Source organism: Colossoma macropomum, unplaced genomic scaffold (genome assembly GCF_904425465.1).
Source record: "Colossoma macropomum unplaced genomic scaffold, Colossoma_macropomum, whole genome shotgun sequence".
NCBI lineage: Eukaryota > Metazoa > Chordata > Actinopteri > Characiformes > Serrasalmidae > Colossoma > Colossoma macropomum.
Window position 1 is genome coordinate 3,040,263 of NW_023494787.1, and position 21,987 is coordinate 3,062,249.

At 41.1% G+C, this 21,987-nt stretch overlaps 1 protein-coding gene and 1 non-coding gene across 2 annotated transcripts in view; both read right to left on the minus strand.

The window, feature by feature from the left end:
* Positions 1 to 21,786, minus strand: part of kpnb1 (karyopherin (importin) beta 1) — a 30,944-nt gene extending 9,158 nt beyond the window's left edge. The window contains exons 1-12 of the mRNA XM_036565866.1: positions 21,525 to 21,786; positions 19,531 to 19,589; positions 18,313 to 18,495; positions 16,924 to 17,124; positions 12,170 to 12,322; positions 10,967 to 11,026; positions 10,785 to 10,874; positions 10,089 to 10,199; positions 8,438 to 8,539; positions 6,362 to 6,586; positions 2,948 to 3,139; positions 184 to 314 (exon numbers count right to left, since the gene is read on the minus strand). Coding sequence (XP_036421759.1) covers positions 184 to 314; positions 2,948 to 3,139; positions 6,362 to 6,586; positions 8,438 to 8,539; positions 10,089 to 10,199; positions 10,785 to 10,874; positions 10,967 to 11,026; positions 12,170 to 12,322; positions 16,924 to 17,124; positions 18,313 to 18,495; positions 19,531 to 19,589; positions 21,525 to 21,564 — 1,547 coding nt within the window. The 5' untranslated portion in view covers positions 21,565 to 21,786. The remainder of the gene's footprint in view (positions 1 to 183; positions 315 to 2,947; positions 3,140 to 6,361; positions 6,587 to 8,437; positions 8,540 to 10,088; positions 10,200 to 10,784; positions 10,875 to 10,966; positions 11,027 to 12,169; positions 12,323 to 16,923; positions 17,125 to 18,312; positions 18,496 to 19,530; positions 19,590 to 21,524) is intronic.
* Positions 911 to 1,036, minus strand: LOC118806264. Its single transcript, XR_005007100.1, has one exon. It is a non-coding gene; the product is annotated as a small nucleolar RNA SNORA79 (small nucleolar RNA).
* Positions 21,787 to 21,987: the final 201 nt, after the last annotated feature.

Consider the following 21,987-nt stretch of genomic DNA (forward strand, 5'->3'; position numbering starts at 1 on the left):
CTGCCACGAGTACAGTAACCATAGATTACTGTTCTTAAAAAAAAAAAAAAATAAGGATTTCATCTGGAAAGCAGTGATAAACATATTAGAGAAAGCTCTTAAGTCCTAATACTCTGAAGCATCAGCCTCAAAACCATCCTGCATTGGCACATCATTGCACATTCCAAGGCCTGGGCAGCTTACCGGTCAGTGGTTTCTAGAAGTTTCTGGACTATTAGCTCGAAAGACGAGGAGAGGCAGTAAGTGCTTGGCTCCTCCTGATCCTCGGCAGCATCTGTGGCTTCGTACGCAGCTTCAGCCAAACTGGAGAAAGCCTGCAAAACAGAGAGCACATTAAACAAGTCCTATCTTTAAACTGTAACAGCAAACTGCTGTTCAACTGAAGCATCATCTCTACTGTAAGTGGATTTGTTTTTCCCAAAGGAGGTTGCATAATTTGTGGGATTTGATTGGCCAGTTGGTTTGGGATAAACTAATTTCACCAAATTATCAAGCAGACAGCTTGAAAACATACATCACAACTGTGTCTATTAGCAGCTTTTGCTATCTCATTAACATGAGGTGGACTGGAACAGAAGTACTATTGCAGTCATACTGGATTAAAATCGCTCTGTAAAACTACACACACTGCAGATTCATACTGGATTAAAATCGCTCCACAATTATTACCATCAGACTGTAAAACTACACACACTGCAGATTCATACTGGATTAAAATCGCTCCACAATTATTACAGTCAGACTGTAAAACTACACACTGCAGATTCATACTGGATAAAAATCGCTCCACAATTATTGTAAGAACAAAAACTACATACAGCAGATACTGGATTTAACCACTTGTCGCCACCAGCCTAACTGAATGCAGCTCCATCAGGGCTTAACTTTACCAGTAGAATGTGAAGTGTCAAAGTGTCGAGCCCCTCATTATCCAGAGTGGACAGAAACACACACTGGTTTAGAGGGGCTCTTTAATCTGTGACGACCTAAAATCCTGACACGCCAAACTTCACAGCAGCAGGAGGAACTGTCGTCACTAAACTGCCCATTTCACCATGTTCTCATTCTTTCTGTGGAACTGTTTGGTTTCTCTTGACACCAATAATGTCCTCGTACATCTCTATTTGGTGAAAAGACTTCAGCTCTGAAACGTGAGATTAAATGTCAGTTTAAAGAAGTAATTTCCTGCTACACAGCAGGTCACCACACAGTTTGAGTCTATTAGCAGCACAGGGTTATATGAAGACTATAAGTCAAACCACACAGCCCAAAGCCCTGTGGCACTGTGGGCATTAAGAGTAAACAATCACCTTGTTAAGAAGACAGAAGGTAATTATTTTCTGCTAAATCTCTTCATAGGAGGCAGAGCTACGCTGTAATTAGGAGCATGTGATATAAAAACAATACGATTCTCATTCTCATCATATACAGTTTGCCTCATGAGATTAAGGCACAAACACACAAAAAATAAATAAGCAGTGCCCCATTTCATAAAATACTATCAAAACTATGAATGCAATGACTTGTATGTAAGATCACATACAGCACTTCAGTTATACCCAATTATCCAGGCCTAGTATTTATGTTCTCTTTAATAAAAGATGGTTAATCAGCGTTCTGTAACTACTGACCATATCTACGATAAGCTTACTAAAAGCATATCAATGGGACAATGGCGTAATTTTAATTAAATTGTAATATGCAAATAAGCCAGTCACTCAGAGTTATTTTGGTGTGCTGTGAACCATCACAGATGTTCTCTCTCGTTCTTCTCTCTTCACTTGTCTTTCAAATATCTGCTGTTCAATGTGTGTCAAGACTACCCCTTTAGAGCAGGGGTCGGCAACATGGAGCTCTTTCACTGCCCTGTTGTGGCTCCACAGCAGAATCAGGTTTGTAGGTAAAAATAAAATAATCCTCCTTTACAGTAAAATAAAGCTCTGCTGATCGTTCAACACAGTTTAACAATAAATGGTCTTAAACTCTGGAGTTAATGTAGAACTGCTAATTCACCCTTCAACCCTGAGGACTGGCGCACAGACTACTGGTCACAGCAACTGATAGTAATTCGCCTGCTAGCAGTTAATGAAACAGCAGAGACAGAGATTTAAGGTGAATATTGATAATTTGGAGATGAATGGATTTATTTTCGTTTATAAGCCCTGCAGCTGGTGGATACGTTTAATCTGAAACAAAAAACTGAAACACTAAAAAGTCATCTTATCGTTCGAATTCTCGTTCCACCTTAAAATGGTGCCGCAGCTACATTCTGACGCCTCAGGCACCATTTAATGTGGAACAGGAATATTCAAACAAGAAACTGGCGAATGAGAAGCGACTTCAGCCTCATAAAAAAGTTGAATGTTGGGAGACATTTTTGAAGAAACTGTTCTACTTTTGCGGAAAAGTTTCCTGCTGGAGATGCAAGAAAAGCAGCTATAGCTGAGCTAAAGCTTAAAGCAAAGCAAGTCTGCGTTTTCGTTCACGTTTTTTTTATCCTATACTAGTACATTAGCGCACACAGACATATTTACAGCCAAGATGGTAAAATGGACATAAAATGTTGCTCCTAAAGTGGATTGATTTTTGTTAAAAGGACAAAATGGTTCTTTTTAAAACATTTGGGTGGCTGATCCCTGCTTTACAGGAACGGCTTTACAATAAACCATGAAAGATATGACCGAATCATTGAGTGTTGGGATGAAACAATGAGTCATCAAAAATAATGCAGGCCAATCGTTTAACATCAACAGTTCACTAATATGTTTACAAACTGTAACGGACACTACAGATGCAAAGTAACTACCATATGGTATCTGAATAGCGCCCTGCAGCCTTCACGCCTCCTCTAAACAAACCTTTCTATTGCTAAACAGATATTCAGCTGCATTTGGGAACAGTCTGAGTGAATCTGACTCCGTTTCAGCTCTAATGAGGTGGTGTTTACCCAGCAGACGTTGGAAGCCACGCGCGGCTCGGCCCCCAGCCCCTCTATCAGGCACTGCAGGAGAGGAGCCAGATAAACCTCATTGATGGCGGCCTCGGGCAGCAGGTCGCAGATTCGGCCAACCGTCCAGGCTGTGGTGTCTCTGACCACCACGCTGGGGTCCTTCATCAGCTCGATCAGGGTGGGCATCGCCTGCAGGGAGAGAGACAGTAACAGGAGGTCAGGGCTGTAGAGGACATCTGATCCAACACTGGGAAGCCTGAAAAAAGGGAAAAAAACTTTTTTTTTTTTTTTGCAGAGTTCTATGGAAATGCTGACCATATAAAAGATCTGACCATTTTTCCACTCATACTCTGTATCTTAAAGCCAGCAAAACTTATGGTGGACATCGTGAACTGGTGCACACAGCTTTCCAGTGGGATTAGTTCACAAAGTCAGTAAGTCAGTTAGGTGATGCAAAGTTATCATTTTAAAGAATTTAAATTCTTTAAATTCTTAATTTAAATATGTAGGGGGCGATATGGCTTCTACTGTGTCATTTAAAAAGTGCTCTATAATGTTCATATGATCCACACAGTCACTCTGACAGACTGTAATACACTACAGGAAGTGTAGGGGGCGATATGGCTTCTACTGTGTCATTTAAAAAGTGCTCTATAATGTTCATATGATCCACACAGTCACTCTGACAGACTGTAATACACTACAGGAAGTGTAGGGGGCGATATGGCTTCCACTGTTTCATTTAAAATGCGCTCTGTAATGTTCATATGATCCACAGTCATTCTGACAGACTGTAATACACTACAGGATGTGTAGGGGGCAACATGGCTTCTACCATTTCATTTAAAAAGCGCTCTATAAAGTTCATATTAAGGGCATATGAACTGCAAAGCTTGTATTAATAAAACGGTGCAATACATTGTTGCTCTCCTACTACTGAGTTTAAGCTGCGCTAGAGATTAGGTTATAGGGTGAAGTTACGTTTTTGATTAACCTGTGTCTCAATGACTGTGTGGATCATGAACATTATAGAGCGCTTTTTTACTGAAACAATAGAAGCTATATCGCCCCCTACACTTCCTGTAGTGTATTACAGTCTGTCAGAGTGACTGTGTGGATCATATGAACATTATAGAGCTTTTTAAATGAAACAAATCATGTGATCATGCATTCAAAAAAGTGTTAAAGAATTATTGAAAGTAGTAAAAACATTCTGATGAAGTTTAATTAAGATCACGTTTGAGCAAACGAGAGTAAAGAGCAAAAAAGGAGTGTGGACATCTTATTTTCAATAACTATGCTGTCCCATTGAGGACAGTCTTCATTTTAAGCCTGTCTTTTCCTGTCGGGTACGTGCAGTGAGAACACGCTCTGTGCTTGTTTACAACTTTAACACCAAGTGCTTATGATTTTCATGACATGATTATTTTCAGATGTTTGGTTCAGAGGGTGTGGGCTGAAGAGCATTTATGCAAGATTTAAAATATTCGCTGATCGCTTGGCTCTGCTCTCTCTGGGTGGGAGAGATGGCAGGAGTCCCTTCATCCCCGTTACTTAGCAACACAGCAGCCAGTCAGGTGTCAGTGCTGAGGAGTTCAGTGTGCTGAGGTACAGCGTGCCACTACACTGACAGAGCGTCGAGTTTGATGTGCGTTAGAAGTGGTTTGTGTCGTCTTTCGCCCAGATTTGTGGTGTTAAATTAAAGTTCCAGCTGTTGTACAATAGACATTTAATACTGAGTGATGACTCATCAGGGAGAGAGTGAGCAGCAGAGTTTTGGGGTGACTAATATTTTGCTTTCTCTGTTAAGTAGAATTGTTAAGGTTCACAAAATTCATAGTTTGGTTCAATATAATGTCTTGAATCGATACAGAAATAATGTACATTCAAGTAGGACTATGTAAATGTTAATAAATGTAAATGTTTATAATTGGCTGGCCATGAACCAATGTTAGCACTGAGCTAATATGCACATAAGATGAGTCTGCATTTTCTCCAAGTGCTTGATTTTAAGGTGAAGAGGAAGTGATAATTTCACAGGAGGGATGGTCTGCCCTCAATGTCGGCTTGCTTGTTGAAATTCTAAGCAGTGTATATATAAACTGTATTAGGCTGAGTACTTTATTCGCACCAGGTTGTTAGATGTAAGGTTGAAAATACTGTGTGTTTTTTTTATAGGTATCAGTGTTGAAATTCATACCTTTTTATGGTACTAACCGAATTAATTCAGTACTAAAGAGTATCGAAGAGTTCTCATTTAACACTGAATTTCATTAAGTTGTTCTACGGCATCTGTGAGTCACCTACGTATGTCCCCTCAATCATTCCTGGTTTAAGCTGCACCCTGTTTTGATTTGTAATTTAAAAAAAAAAAAAAAGTTCAGGAATCAATATTGAAATTGAGGGATGAGTAAGCGCAGCTCCAAATTTATCACTAATGTTGCATATTCCAACCAATGAGTGCACATCATACACACTAGGGATGCATTAATACCATTTTCCAGATAGAGTATGAGTACATATTTTTCAGTACTCACCGATACAGAGTCTGATACCATACTAAAATATCACCAAAATATAGCTGAATTTAACGAAGTGAATTAGCTAGCTGTGCTACATTAGTTAGCTTAAATCAAGTAGTGCTGCAGTGGAGAAGAGTGGGTTTTGTTCCCCGTCAGAAAAGCTGTTCTGTACAGCTGTGAGTTAAGCAGGTTTCATAGTTTTGATCCTCATCTGTCTTTCAGCAGTGACATTCCAAGGCTAACGCTTTGTGGGGCTCACACTTCCAGTTTCATGTCTTGCTGGAGTCTTGGCTGGTTGAGCTGTAGCTGAATGTCCTCAGACAATGATTTCAAAATCATTCTGTGGTGTCTCTCACTGTGCGTGTATGTATTGCATACAGACCAAGCCTATGATTTACATAATCATACTGTACAAAAACGGTCCATCTATGCTACATTAAACACAGCCTCTACAGACAGTTCTGTCTACGGACAATTACCAATAAAGCTGTTTCATTCCAAGCAACACGCTGTGTACCAAGTACTGAGCAAACATGCTGAGAAACAGATACAGCAACTCAGCTAAACACACTGTGCACTGAAATGTACCCAGTAGGACAATACAGTCTCTCTACAGCCTATTTTACAAAGACAGTTTTAAAAAATAAAGGTAAAAAAGAAAAGAAAATCTCTTATTTATTCCGCACAGTTCTATTTAGTCAAACACAGTAAAGTCGTCATATACGGACTTTGGTAGCAAATTATGTAAATTAGAACCGTTTTGTTCCCCTGTTCATAAAATTCTCACCGTAATATTTAAAGAGTTTAATAAAAATGAATAAATAAATCTAAAATGAAAAGGGTAAAATAACCAAACCTACTTTAGCCAAAGCTTCTATCTGCCGCTCACCTGGATAACAAGAGGTTTGAGCTGATTGAGCTCAGGGCCTTCCAAGATGGATCCAAAGGCCATGACTGAGGCGTCACGGTAGCGCCAGTCCGGGTGTTTGATGTTCTCTTTGATGAAGGGCAGAACGTGTGGCACCACGTCGTCCTCGCAGCAGGTAGCCAACAGCATCAAACACACACCGGCCGCCTTACAAGGGTTCCAGTCATCATCGTCATCATTCTCGTCCTGTTCACACAAAGGAAAACTAGGCTCGAAAACATGTAACGTGACCATTTGAGAGCAAATTCTGAAGTGGGGCAAATCAGGGAAGCACTGATCATCAAGGATCAAGGACTATTACTAGCCTTAATTATTAAAATTGTTAAAGCATACTTCTAGTACCATCATCAAATCACAATATTAATAACATTATTGATCTTTTAATGAGCCAAAAGGGCAGCTTAAATTCTTAAACGAAAAATCAGTAACATGAAAGTGCTGCATCAGAAGATGTGACTGGCTATTTAGTACAATGAGTCACGTATAATTATGCTACTGCATTTTTATCTCATAAAATTGCAGCACAGATTGGCCAAATCCAAAGTAATGACTCAGCCGACTGCCGTTCACATATTGGCTAAAACCTGGAGATTCCAATCAGGCAGATTCCCATTATGCATCCCTAGAGTAAACTTTAATTCGGAACTGCACTGCCCTCTTTATTTCACTCAGATTCAGATGTTAATTTGTAAAAGTCTGTCTTCAACCTTTACGTCCCCTAGTGCGCTTAAATGCCACCTAAAAAGGTCTGAAAGCACCGTTCCGGACTGAAAGTGAAAGAGATCGCTCTTCCAGTCACACCTCTGCGAAGCTGCCGTCTCGAGATGAACCCAGATAACCATCTCGGAGAAGTTCTGGAATTTTGCGTCTTTCTAATCAACACCTGCAGAACGTACGACACGTCTGGGTGTACATATTTCTGATTCCTTCACAGCCTCAGGCTACAGTGCACCATTCTGCCCGGAAAAGGTTCATACATCAACGTCTCTGACTAGAAACACACACATAACTGCTGAAAGATGATCAGAGTGGCTATACTGAACTAAGGGTGTCATTAAAGTTTACCTAATGGAAGAATCAGCAGTGATTAGCTGGATTAGCTCAATTCTCCGACTGCTCTCTTACAGTAAGAAACAGAGCCTGATGGACACATTTATATGCATTTTATCTCTAACAGGGCTAGTTTCATGGACAGACTAAGCCTAGTCTTGGGCTAAATTGCAATGCCAATGGTGTTTCACCATTAAAATCTTATTTAGTACAGGCTTTAGCATAATCTGGGTCTGGGAATCCAGCCCACAGTGTTTAGTTTTTTAAAGGGTTTAAGTCTTTAATAGCTTCCTAGCTGATGCACCCTGTTACAATAAATATTTTAGTTTTTTTTAAAGGCTCTGTATGCTACATGTATCTGTGCCTTTTGACCTCTTAGTCCTAGTTCTAGGAGCTCAGTGGTACAAAATATATAATATCCTCCCCCTTGAAAGATTAGCTTCTTTAGATAATAAAAAGTTTTATCAAGTTTGGGGTGAGTTCTTGGATTACACTAAACCGCCTATTAGGGATGTGCTACAGTGTTGAAATGGAGTAGGTTATGATGAATGGGACTGTCTTTGTACCTTTGGGTCACCTTTGGTATTAATGCTGATCATATTGATTGCAGTACTACTGATATTTCTCATTTATAGTATTTAAATTGTTTTTTTTTTTCAGTTTTCAGTATGTCATTATTCTGCATCATACATATCACACTGCATCTTATTTGTTTGCTATAATAAACAAGACTGGAGGGGAAAACGGGCTCTGTATGCTTTTGTTCATTGAAGTCCATTTTTATTGTCGTCTGATTAGTTCTGATTAGATCTAAAAATCTATAGATCAATCCATTACTAATATAATAGTTTGACAGCCCTGCTCCAAAATAGGTGAACAGCCAGCTTTCTGCTTAACTGAATGAATAAATAAATAAATAAATAAATAAAGTCCCACACTGTTGAGTCAGAGAATGGTATAAAGTGCAGTGGTGTTTTAGAGGAGCACCTGTTTAGTGAGCGTCTGTGTGAGGATGGGCACCAGATACTGCAGAGCTCCTTTAGCGTAGAACTTGCTGGTGTGCTCTGGGGGTCGTCCTTGTTCTGATGCCTGAGAGGGGAGAAGAATAAGAGTTAGAATGAGGGTCATAATCACACCAGAACTTTGACTCCAATAGCAGATGTATCACAATCAGAGATGCAATCGGGGCAAAAACGGCCCTTTATTCAACTGCTTTGACCCTTAAAACAAGTATGGGGCAATTAGCACACACCCAGCTAACTTTAATGCAATAAACTACATATTTATGTCCTAAAATTCTCTTGCTGACAACGTAACAATGTATTATCATTGTTTGAATGTGAGAGTACTCCCATCTGTGAGGCTCTACCATGGACAATGAGTCATCTACAGGCAGAACAAAGCCAATGTAATGTGAGCCTATTTAAATACAGAATTGCAAGTTACTACTGAATGGTTTACTAGGGATGCACCAAAATCTCAGCCTTCAAAAAGAGAAAGGAGTTCGCAAGTGATTAAATCTGCAAAGTGTCAAAACCTCACACAAATAATCTGAGTGGCCAATAAAATGAGAAATAGCAACTAAAAGTGCTGTTTTGTTTGCTCTCTTGTGCTGACCAGCACAGATTTAGTCAAACTGATCAGCAGATCAACAGTCAAACCCAAACAAGGTCCACTGCAGCTGCACAGTAACATTAACTGATTTAATAATTTTTTAATGGTAATCACATTAAACTAACACTGAGTAATAACACTGAGTTAATAACACTGAGTAAATATCTTAGTAATAAACTTCTGGTCTTGAAAGCTTTTATTGTAAACACGTAGATCGCCGTTGATCACAGCCGTGATGTTATTGGTGATAACACACTCCTCGAGTGTTCTGTTGTTTTTATACAAGTTTAATAAATAAAGTAATAAATTAATAAACTGGGCCGTGAACGCGGCGTTTAATATGTTTTAATGTTCGCAGTTCCTTCACCAAATTATAGTTCCTTAACAAGCAGCTTGTTGCTACGAACTCCGCTCACTCGCTGCTCAGTCTGCTGTAAGCCTCGCCTTTTGAAGTACGGACTGAACCACAAAACTGCCGCAATATCAAGTTCAGCTCAGTTGTCAGTTTTTGCCAGATCAGTATTAATGTTGTTTTGTTCCAGCCAGTCTGTAAAGCATCTTACAGCCCATTTAGTTTGGCAAATGGTGTTGGGTTCATTTCTGGCTGATTCCAGGTTGTTCAGCTGTTCTTCTGGCACAGCTGCCGACTGAAAAGCTGCTCAGTGGTGATGACAGTTTGGGAATTTAGTGTCATCTCATCTTCAGAGTCTGACCAAATCGGCTGTCGGTCAAATGTGATCTTAAAAGTGTCCATTTTCTGTTTGCGGCAAAGTAAGAAGTGAAAACGTTCAAATGGCTTGAGCGTCTCCTACAGCAGTCAAAGTCACTGCTTAGCAACATCGTCTCAGCAGAGTAATAGTGTTCGTGAATAAAAAGTGATGTTATGGTGAAATAACAGCACAGTTAGAACGCCTCTCAACCAATCAGCTTGCGTGGCCGGAACTAACTGTTATATAATTTCTCCTTTATGATGTTCCCAGTGAAAATGTGGGAACAGTGAGTGCAGAAGGTTCGGGGTGCTTACCTCTGTGGCCTCGATGGCCAAATCCATTTCCTCATCACATACGTTGGACCAGAACTCGATTCCTTGTAAGGCAACTTCGTCGATATCACTCTTCATGGCTTCTATTGTAATCTAAACACACAGCCGGAAGAGAGAACACTGTTATAAACAGCAAAAGCTCAGAGCAGCAGTGCGTTCCTTTGACGATGTTGCGTACATCAAAGCCTTAACCCCTAAGACCTATCAAAATCATTAATGAATTCCAAGCACCAATATCCTAGATTTTTATTGCATTTTTTTCCCCCTTTGGTCCCTTTTTGTTTGTGGTTTTATGTACAAAAATGTTACAATTCAGTTTACATGACCATTTCCTAACTTATCTTTATCCCAGACTGTTTGTTACAGTGCTTTTAAGGCTGATATGATGAGCTCTGTTCTGATTGGCTGTTCTGTGTTGTGCCTCATTCAAAAAGCAGCCCAACCTGAAACACTCCTTATAACTTCAGCATGAATGGGCAGTCAAAGGCTGTAGGCTGGATTTGCACATGTTGGTTTTTGTGGCGTCACAAATTCAAAGCCAGCTGTTTTCACAGATACATTTCCAAATATGTTTTTAAAAACGTAATGCTTACCCACTACAGCTACGCTACTATGTGAGAAACTTCCATGATATGGGCCCTTTAAAGTCTAACAAGCTCCATCTAGCTGGACACTTACCGCAAAGAGCGCCGGCCCCATATACGTCTCCATGTATTGATAATATAAGGACATGATCTTCACCAGGTTCTGTAATGCAGCCACTCTAACCTGGTGAGGGAGGAGAATCCATCAGGTTTCTACACTTTTCAGAATGTAACATGTCCACCTTTTTGGATGTAATCGGAGTCAGCGTCACTCACCCTGGTGTCGGGGCACTGTGTGGCTTCACAAACAACTTGCATGATGAAGTGTCTTTCCGTCTAGGGGGGAGAAAACAGATAAAATAATCAGAATACAGAGGCCTTGAGCGTTTCCCAGTTTAATACACTTACCTGATGATTCAACTCTACTATCAAGCCTTTCAGTCAGGTACTTTAGAGCAGAGGAAGCCAGCTATTTACAGCACATTAGGTGCCTCAGACACTGATAATCAGACCATTAACCAGCGCCTGTCCCTTCCTCTCCCACCGTGCAACTGGATTCAGCTGTGTGAATGTATGATCACATTAGGAAACTGTTTCCTCAGGTTTGTCTCATGTGGGTGTGTTAGGGGCCATGCTACACTACACTTCCTACAATAACACATATTAGCCCCCACCCCCAAAACAAACAAACAAACAAACAAACAAACAAAAAACCTATACAGTGTTTAGTTTTAAACATAATAAATTTAATAGATTACCCACTAGCTTAGACACTTAGACGGCAGCAATCTACTTTGTTTAAATTCTCTGTACACTTGCAAAAATATGCCATACAGAAGTCTTCAAATCTGGAACTTAAAACCAGCTTCCAGCCCTGGATTTTCTAGTCACTGGTAGGTATGGTACTAGATGGCCATCAGGCCCATCAGCAGCTCAGTTAACTACCAGTGTTTACAAGAAATCAACTTGCTTGTCACTTAATCACAGCTACAAGTCGCCTACTGCCTTAGAAAACAGATGTACGCCTAGGGCTAAACGATTTGATGAAAATATCCAATTGCAATTTCTTTCAATATTGCAAATGCGATTGAAATGCAGTTATTTTCTATACATTAACTTTAACTCCAGGTCTTTTTCGCAAAAAAGACCAGCACGTCTATTTTTTCACACTTGTGGTTTGAATGCTGAATGTAGTGTGCCAGACTGCTGGTTCACAAATCTATCCTTTGAAATAAGTAATTTAAGGATGTAAGATACAATTAAAATTGCAGCTCTGGCAATTAGAAAACTGCAATTTCATAAAAATTGTTCAGTGTGATAATCTGACTTCAAGAATGCTAGAAGACAGCTTGGTTGGTGGTGGCCTGGTTAAGACAATTCCTTAGGCGATAACCATGTGTTGGACTAAAAGTCTAGTTTTGCTAAAGCTCCAGAAGTGGAGGTCTGTGGATATAAAGCAACCAGACAAAGAAAGAGTACCTCCTTGTCGAAGTTGGCTTTGGTGAACTCCAGGGAGTTGAGAAGTGCGTTGGTTGCGGCGAGTTTGACGTTGTTGCTGGGTTCCTCTTTCCTCATGCCCTGGATGATTGCAGTGAGGATCTGATTGGCGCTGTCCTGGAGCTGCTCTGGGTCCTGAGATAAAATAAACAAGAAACATACTGGGTTAACCTTCAGATAGAGGTCGTCAGAAACCTGAGCACTCCTAAAGGGAGTCAGGGAAGGGTTAGGCAAAGGTGACATCAAGCCTTTGGTCCCTGACAAATGCATCCAATAAAGCAGGGGTGCACAATCCTGGACCTGGAGATCTACCACCCTGCAGAGTTCAGCTCCAAACATAGTCTATCACAGCTAACTCAGGTAATGAAGGCCTTCAGGGGCATCTGAATAATAAAGCCAGGTGGGTTGGATCTGAACTCTCCACGTTGGTAGATCTCCAGGACCAGGACTGAGCACTTCTGCAATAAAGGTTTCACAGTTACGAGAAGCATGGGCCCAGTCATTATTAGAGCATTAGGATCAATTCCAGTCCTGGAAGGCTTTTAGTCCAGCACAGTTTAGTTATTTCCCTGCTTAAGCATCTGATTCAATACAACAAAACGCTGGAACAAAGTCATCTAGAACCGGCAATTGCTGAACGCTTCCCTGCTTTTGTAAAGCATTACATTAGTGCTCATAACACTACGTACCACTGAGGTAAGGAACTAACCAGCCCAAGTTAAAGGGTAACTCCACAGTTTTTTCAAAATCTCTGAATAATTAAGTGGTTAGGATTTAAACAGAGTCGTTTGGTGTGAAACGCTCTGTTCTAGACAATTCTTACTCAGAGTTGTTCACAGTGGTGGTGATAGGAACCAGACGTCCACCTCTAAAAGCTCCCTCACAGCAAGTTACTACATGAAATGGTTATGAATTCACTGCCTGATGTCTGAGACACTGTTTTACGATAGTTGAGAAGATTTTGACCTAAGGCTGTGAGGCAAAACAGTCCTGTGAGGCAAAAATAGTCCCCAAAGAAAACTTTATTTTTCCACCATTTTCCATCATCAACATTCCATATAAGCTCAGAAGACTCGTGTAGGTTCACTGGTGGTTCTGGATAGTAAATAAAATGTCTATATCTGTGTTGTAGTCATGGCGACCCCTGGTTCCTATCACCACCACTGTAAAGAGATCTGAATCATTTCACACCAAACCACTCTGAATCACTCACTCAATTACAGCTCAAACTATTAGAAAACATGAAAAGCTGGTGGAACACATTAACATTTATAAAGGCGTATTCCAACTCTAAAAGCTGCTTTAGTTGGTTTTAATGTCATTTCATCCTTGAAACTCACACTGACACTGCTTGGAATAAACCCTTATAAAAATGTTTGTCAGTTGTCATAAAACACTTATGTAGGTGTAGCAATTCGTTTAAGCACAGTGTGCACGGTTAATTTGCTATATGCCACTAAATTTCCATTTCCGGACACTTTTTAAATAATTGGGAATTACAATGTTCGTTTGATGTTTGCTGAACGATAAAATACTGGGCCCAAACTATCAAACAAGAACAGCAGGCAGCAATTTCTCCATCACTACTGCCACACTGCTTATTCTCAAACTCTTTAGCTGTTAGCTACTTAGCTTAGATCAGATAACTTCAGCTAAGCACAGCAGATAACTGCTGGTGAAAGTGCTGATCATTCTTTTCATTTCAAAAAGAAAAGCACTGCCACTGTAGTCTGCAGTGTCCCTCTGCAGTATAAACACACCCTGCAGACTGAATTAACTGCCAGTGCTGAGTGCTGTAATGAGAAAACACCAAACATTCCTGCAGTTGCTCATTCAAATTAATTCACTCAGCTTACGACAGGCTAAAAGATGTAGTGAAGATGGGGGTAATTTTACTAAATAGTACCCAATGACATAAAAGCAGCACATTCTCTACAGAACAGCCTGTCGTGCCAGGCTACAACAGATTACAACATCATCCATTTTCCCCCTCTTTTGATCATTTTAATGACGAATTGAGCATCAGAAATTTTCAATATCAAACCTAAGGCTAAACTACTGTAGGCGAGTCTGCAGGCAGAGATTAGTGTTAATTATTCAACATGACCGGAAATCATGTAAGCAAGAACCTCAAACATGAAAGTTTGTATGAAAAAACCTGCTGGGGAATTTTTATAATAGAAGCAAGTTTAAAAGAAAGAAATGTGTGCGGTTTAAATAAACATCCTAGTTCTATTGGGTCTATAGAGCTGGACTGTACAGCTCTGGATAAGAACTGACAGCAGTAATTTAGTTTCTCCTCCACGTTGAGGTGACTGAAGCCCCGCCCTAAACCGTCTTCTATTGGCTGATGCATGTTTAAGTTAAAATAGAGCTCAAAAGTTCAACCCTGGCAAACTAACTATACCACGTAATCAATCGCAAAAGGGGCGTTTTTGACAGTCACCACTATCTTGTGAAGCAGTGCATCACAAACAATCAGCCGTATCCAGTCACACTACAGAAACCTTCTCTCTTTAGGTCTTACGTTAAAATCTGGCAGGTGAAGATGAGATTTCACAAATTTATATTAGAGAATCATTAATTTAGTAATAATAGCTTATCATACAGAATCTCAAAATCTCAAATTAGGAAATGGTAAATAATTCAGTCTAAGTCGATAATCAGTTACGTCTGTAACCAAGCACTATACGCACACAGCTCAGATGCAAACTCATCCAAAATAATGTGTTCAAAAAAAAGGAAGGCAACCAGCAAGACAACTACTGTTACCGATTTATAATAAGTCAAAACTAAAGTGTCACTTAGTAAACTAAGTTATGAATACTGTGAGAGAGCCCCCTGCTGTCTAGCGGAGCGCACTAACATTATTTCACCTAATAAATGCACACGTTCAGCTCTGTCTCCTCATTATCTCACTGTCATTAGTGTAATATACAGGGTGACTCAGAAAGATTCATCTGATTTCAAAGCGCCATATTTTTACAACCCTGAGGCATCTAGGGACCAATCACAATCCAATTGAAAGAGGGGGTCACAGAGTTTGAGACTGTCAGTGGAAGATGGCTCCCCCTTCAGTCTGAGAGGAGATGAGACCCCTGAGCAGAAAGCGTTCTGCGTTCTCCTCTTCAATAAGAGTGAATCCGTCATAACTGTGCAGTGTGATTTCCGTGGGCAGTGAAGCTTCAACAGCTCAGAGCGTTCGTCGTTGGTTCCACAACACCGGATGATCTCCGAAATCGCACTGAGTGCAGCGACACCCGACACGCTCAATCCAGTATGTGATGAATCTGATTATGGCTTTAATATTGTCTGTATAGCTGGAGGAGGTTCAGACTGAGACCTTGTATAATTACATAAACTTTATGCTCATTTAAACCATTTACAGTTCACTGCATTGTTCTGTAATGATTTACAAGGAAAATAAATTATTTTGAAAATCAGATGAATCTTTCTGAATCACCCTGTACTTCAGGCACTTTATCAATATTAACGCATACATGAAAGGAAACTGGAAAACGTGTCTGGGACTTTTAAAACACAGAAATTAAAAACATCAAGTCGAAATGACTATTTTGCAATATAAACAGATGTAGCATCACATGCTAGTTATAGTTGACTTGTTATTCTGCCCATCACAGCTGCCTAAAAACGATGGAAACGGCAATTAAAACAGAAGTTAAGACACTCTTGGGGTTTATCCTAAAGTTAAGGTGTCATGATGACCTGGTGTTTCTGGTGCTACACAGACTCAAAGTCATTATAGACGTTGCCTCACCTGTCTCACACGTCACTGAGCTCTTCTCATGCATACCTACAGATCGTGATAAGCTGCTAACAGCAGTCAGTGTCATCACAGTGAAAAACCGTGAATACGCTTCTAACAGCAGCCACTGGTTTTCCCTGGTAACAGTGAGTGATTTTCACAGATCCGTTTCTCATTGTTACTCTGATCGGCCTCTAACTCATCAGTTAACATTGCTTAATCTAAATACTCCTCTCCAATGACAGGCTGCTTTTCCCCATTTCTCTATTTTTTTATTTTATATTAACTGTAAAACCTTATCCTCTGTTCATATCGCTCTGTGTGTTACTGTTTGCCATCCAGTGTGGACCAGAAGAGGATGGGTTCCCCTTTTGAGCCTTGGTTCCTCTCAGTGGTTCCTCCTCTTGCTCTGAGGGAGTTTAACTTGGGGGCTCAAACCCGGAATTTCTGTAAAGCTGCTTTGTGACGATGCCTGATGTGAAAAGAGCTCTACAAATAAAATTACATTTGACCGAAAAAGATAAGAGGTAGAATATCTCTGTGATACGACCCCTGGTGTTTATCTGCTAATGCCTGAGAAGGTCACAAAAAAATAGGGTTTTGCACAATAAGGGAATCATATCAGTATCGGTAGACAATTTTAAAAAAATAAACTTGCATTCCTGTATTTCAAAAGAGCAGCATGATTAAGCGATTCTGGGCTACGGCACTAAAAAATGTCTGCAACGTATTCATTTTACTTCACTATAGAAATAAACAGGGTGTTTCTCTTTAATGTTGACCCAGGTCAAACTAAAAATGTTTTTCAAAAGTGCATCAGTACCCACATTAACAGATTAGGAAGGTGAAAAAAATCAAATGGCAGCATCAGCCCAGAACTCCAATGTCAGTGCATATGTACCACCATAACCTCAACCCTGTGAAGACCACCTCTGGTACTAAAACGAACAGCAGTGTGGGGGTCACTCACAATGTCCTGACAAATGTATCCGATGGCCTCCAGCGTGGACTCCTTCATGTGCTCCGTGCTGCTGGGGTCAGTGACGTTGGCGACCAGCTGGGGAATGAGCTCCGGCCACTGCCTGACTGGAATCTCAGCACACGCGATGCCTGCCACACACTGCGAGGCTGAGCTGGGCCTGTATGTCTCTGTGCCCAGAGTCTGCAGCACCTGCAGAGCAAAGCAGAGAGAAAAAGGTGAGTTGGAGAGAATTTACCAACATTAAAAGAAATACTGCAATGTTTAACATCGCAATCAATTACCAGACAGGTTCAGCACTTTTAACTGTACTTCTGACCCATTTCACATTTGCCTTTTGACTCATACCACATTTTAAAAGAAACATATACAAAAATGAGCATAATTAGCCCTGTTTAAGTAGATTTAGTGCCGCACTTTTTGATGGCATATTTTAAAACTGGCATTACTGGTGAAATTTGTTAGCAAATCAAACCTCAAAACTAAATAAAGATCTATATCTTGCGTAGATTGAAAATATACACAATAGAACATTGTATTTTCTGCCATATTGCCCATCCCACTGCACAGGAAAGAGACATAAGCATGCAGCATACTTATCAAATTGTATCGCAGTGTGCATCGCATAACAAGCACATTAGCTTGTATAGAGGGCATCAGACTGGCACAACTCACATTAAAATAAGGCACATTCTCAGCCACTCATTTTTGCAATATTGAAGAATACAAATACATATACAATCAACCAGTGTGTTTATTTTACTCACTGGAAAGTCGTAAACAAATTTAGAAGTTAGGTCCCCTCAGTTCTTTGGATTCCGACAGTTCTTAAAGAACACAAAGCAACTTGGAGCATAATTACTCCCATGTAACTGGACTTACTGCAGTGCTTAAAACACTGAATGACAATCATTGTATTTATAGTTCATCATTTTTAAATGCAACACTACTGTGGCTTTTCTCTGTTCCAACATACCAAAACTCAAGAAAACGAAATATTACATGTATCATGAAAACGTCATCAAGAACTGCGATATATTTTCGAATTACAGCACTGTCCACTCAACTCACAGTAGTTTATGGTCACCTCCACATTTTTAATGTCATTACTGTAACTTTTATAGTAAGTGCGCCTTTTGTCTTATCCTTTATTACATACCATGCTTATTGTGCAGATTCAGAACTGTGAAAAATTGAAATACCTCGAATGCTGTGTAGAAAAATGAGAATCTTAAACAGACCCTAGCAGGATCCTTAAGTACTCTGCACTACTGTACTGTGTATCTGTATGACAGTTCCTCTTAACAACGCCAGACAATCGAACAGAAGCAAGAAATAAAGTGTTCCACTGTTAAAACACCGCAGGAAGAGGCTCCTTACGTAGTTTTTGATCTCCCTGCGGGCGTTGGCGTCGATGGCCAGCCATCTCTGCTGGTACTGCGCTTTCACGTCAGGGTCCTTGGATGTGAGGGAGTTTTTAACCTGCAGGCCGGCGGCGACTCGGGCTACCTGGGTGTTAGCGGGATTAGCCAACACCTTGGAGAGCTCCACCAAGAAAGTGGGCTGCAGGGGAGAAGGAGGAGATGAACAAGAGCTTAATTACTACAAACAGAAGTCACATTTCACAGGCAATACACAGCATGAAGCATCAGAGCTGGAGGCCACAGACTTCATGTGCACCTGGGAATTTATGAAGATACAAAAGATCCAAGATTTATGAAGATTTTAACTCCAAAGAAGCTGTTTTGTAAAACACACAGGTGTTAGGTGTATTTAAATCAAGATTAAAAGCATGTTTAGGCTAGTATGCCCAAATATTGAAGTCCATTCCAATGTTCTGCTTATTTGTAAAGCACTACGATTTTGCAGCCAACATTTAAGTGTTATTATAGTTCAACAGGGGTCAACATTGCCTAATGCCTGGTGCCTCTGACCTCAGCAAAGCCCAAGGTCTGAGTGGCTATTTGTGACCGTGTGGTGGTCACTTGGCCAAGCTGGCCCACCTGGCATCATGCTGTTTCATTGGCTAAAGTTTGCTAATCACCAGGATATAAGGTCTTAAATAAAATAAACAGGCTGAATGAGCTGCAGTAGCTAAAAAGCATATAATTAAAGTAAACGAGCTCAGACAAGGGTCAGGGTGGACCACCATGGTCACAGCAACAGTAATGTTCTTATTAATGTAAAGATTTTAATAAATATTTCCTCTTTCAAATTAACCCTCTGAGCATGCTTGTGAACTGTAAAAATGCATAGTCATTTTGACAACAAATTCAAAGGCCTAAAAACAACAGACTTTGCATTCAGAAGAGAAAATCTGATATTTTATACGATGTTCAACAATAAAGCTTCCAGTCTGACCGGTTTAATGGATCTGCAGGGACGCTGACTGCACACAGGCATCTGCAGCAGGATCCGAGTTTAAATTCAGGGGATTAGCAATCATAGTGATATGGGTGTTAACAGGGGCCCAGCGGTCTGCTAACGACGAGGCTCCATTCAGGAGCGACAGTGTGGAGGCTGCTTTCACACACTGTGGCCAAAAAAGCCCACTTTACTTTAGCTTCTCTTCAGCCAGCATTAACATCAGAAACTTACCAAGTTTTCAATTGCCGCCTGCTCCAAAAACTTCTGCGCAGCCTCCAGCTCATTTCGATCTGAAGGAAATGAGAAAGAAAAGACTTTAAACAAAGCTGCCATCTGAACTTCATCAGGTCAACCACCTATAGTGTTCTTATAGTCAAGAACAGAGACATAATTACAAAAAAATTAAATCTAGGGCTGGAAAATAAGGCAATATTTATGTTATTGTGATAAGTTATGTCGCAAAACAATATAACATGCTTTTCTGAACATATGTATATTGTCCGTACTTGTAGACACTGACCAACTGGCATGTTTCATTATAAAGAGAACAAAATTTCCCCATTTAACTTGATTTAGTGCAACAAAGTACAGCAAATATTAAATAAAAATCACTGCTCAGTGTTTGGTCATATTTTTTAACGTGAAGCACTACTGGCTTCTTTTTCTCTGTTCCAACTGATCAGAAATCAGAAGTATCATGACAGGTCATGTATCGTCATATTTCTGCCATCTCATCCTCCTCTACATTCTTTAACAGACAGTTCTTCAAGGGTTCTTTAGTAAAGGGAACGGTTCTTTGCATGGCAAAATAGCTCTTCAGACTGACGAAGAATGAGTTACAATACAGAATATATATATTTTTTGAAAATGGTTCTAAGCGGCTCCAAAAAGAGTTATTCTCTTGTTGCAAGCTTGACACTGCAACAACAGAAGAACGTTTTTTGGTGCAGAACCATGTACAACACATTCTCCATGAATCTGAAGAACCATTTCACCATGCAAAGAACCTTTTAAGCATGCAAATGGTTCTATATAAAACTCAGGTTCCAAACAGAACCACTTCCTTTACTACAGAACCCTTAAAACCAACCTTTAAAGAGTACAGAACTCAAAGTTCTACAGAGAACCACTCCCTTTACTAAAGAACCATTTTTCTAAAGAGTCTAGATCTCACTGTAGCCCATTCTACCCCCTCCCTCTTTCCCTCCCTCCCGCCGGCTATGAGCTCAATCTTCCCCGGTATCCGCTAACACACCCGGTACAACCGCGCCTCCAACATAAACCAAGACAAAACTCAGCGGTTAAAACATAAATACACACAGAAAGTGCTTTATGATGAAGATACCGGGTCAGATGGTCGAACCGGCCCGATGCTCCTCCTTTAGACACTAAAATCGGCGCGGCTAGGAGCCCATAAACTTTTAATTAGCCGGCTAGCCGCTAGCTTTAGCAAGATAGCCCCCCCGGCTGGCGACACAACTTCCCTGTAAACGTTAAATCACCCTGCGCCACCGAAATAGCGCCCACACAGCACCAACAGCGGCAAATACATGATTTCGCGGTCACTAAGACTCTATAACGCCTTACGGATGCGGCAAAAACCCAAACTGCAGGCTAACAAGTAAAAACCCGCGCTAGTTAGCTTAGCGGGCTAACGTGCTAACGGGCCGGCGTTCCTAACCCAACAGTTAACGTTAGTTACCGCGAGTAACTGCGACCAAATCAGTCTTGTTTTAGAGTGTTACAGCTTTAAGATCATTAACTGGCAGTTAGGCGGTTATTTTACTCAGCATAACGAATCTCAGACAGCTCTGCGTACGAGCTAGCGGAGCTAGCACATCCGCCCGAGCCGACTCTCGGCGCATTCGCCAGCTTCTCGTTCGAATTTTCCCGTTCCACCTTAAATGGTGCAGCGGTTTTATTCTGGCGAGCGGGGCACTGGAATGTAACTGCTGCACAATTTAAGGCTGAACGGGGGATTCTGAACGAGAAGCTGGCGAATAGGAAACTGACTCGAGCCGGGCCTGAGCTTATTAGCGTTAGCATTAGCATGAGCGATAGCATTAGCGTTAGCGTTAGCCGCCTTGCTAGCGAGTCCGAGCCCGCAGCCCGGCTGTCAGCCACCCGGTCAAAGAATTTCGCTCCGTTTTCCGTGAGATTTCGGCGAACGCGGCGCCGCGGAGCAGCCCGGAGGGCACTTTAGAGGCTGTGAGTTGAAGCGGCACCTGGAGAGACGGTTTTCTCGAGGATCGTTATCAGCTCCATCCCGGATTAGCGAGCGGCACTAACGCGCTGCGGATCAGACACTAAAGCACACTCGGGGAATCTCCCGCCCTTTCTCCGCTCTCTGCTCGCGGCCGCTTCTTCACTCCTCCGCGTGTTTGTTTGGCTGGTCGTTTGTCGCTCCGCGTGCTCCGCTCCGCTCCTCTCTTACAGCAGCTCGCACTCTGCCCCGCGTGCGGAGGGAAGAAAAAAAAAGGCCCGCGAGACTCCCGCGGTACGATCACGCGCATGCGCGGTGCGGCATAAATAAATAAATAAATGGACCCTACGCCCTCTGCGCGGCCCCGTGACTCAGCGTGCGCGCTCATCGGGCAGCGGCGATTCGCAAAGGCGATTAAATAATTCATTTAAATAAGCGTTCAAAAATAAATAAATAAATAAATAATGCTACTAATCTATGCTGAG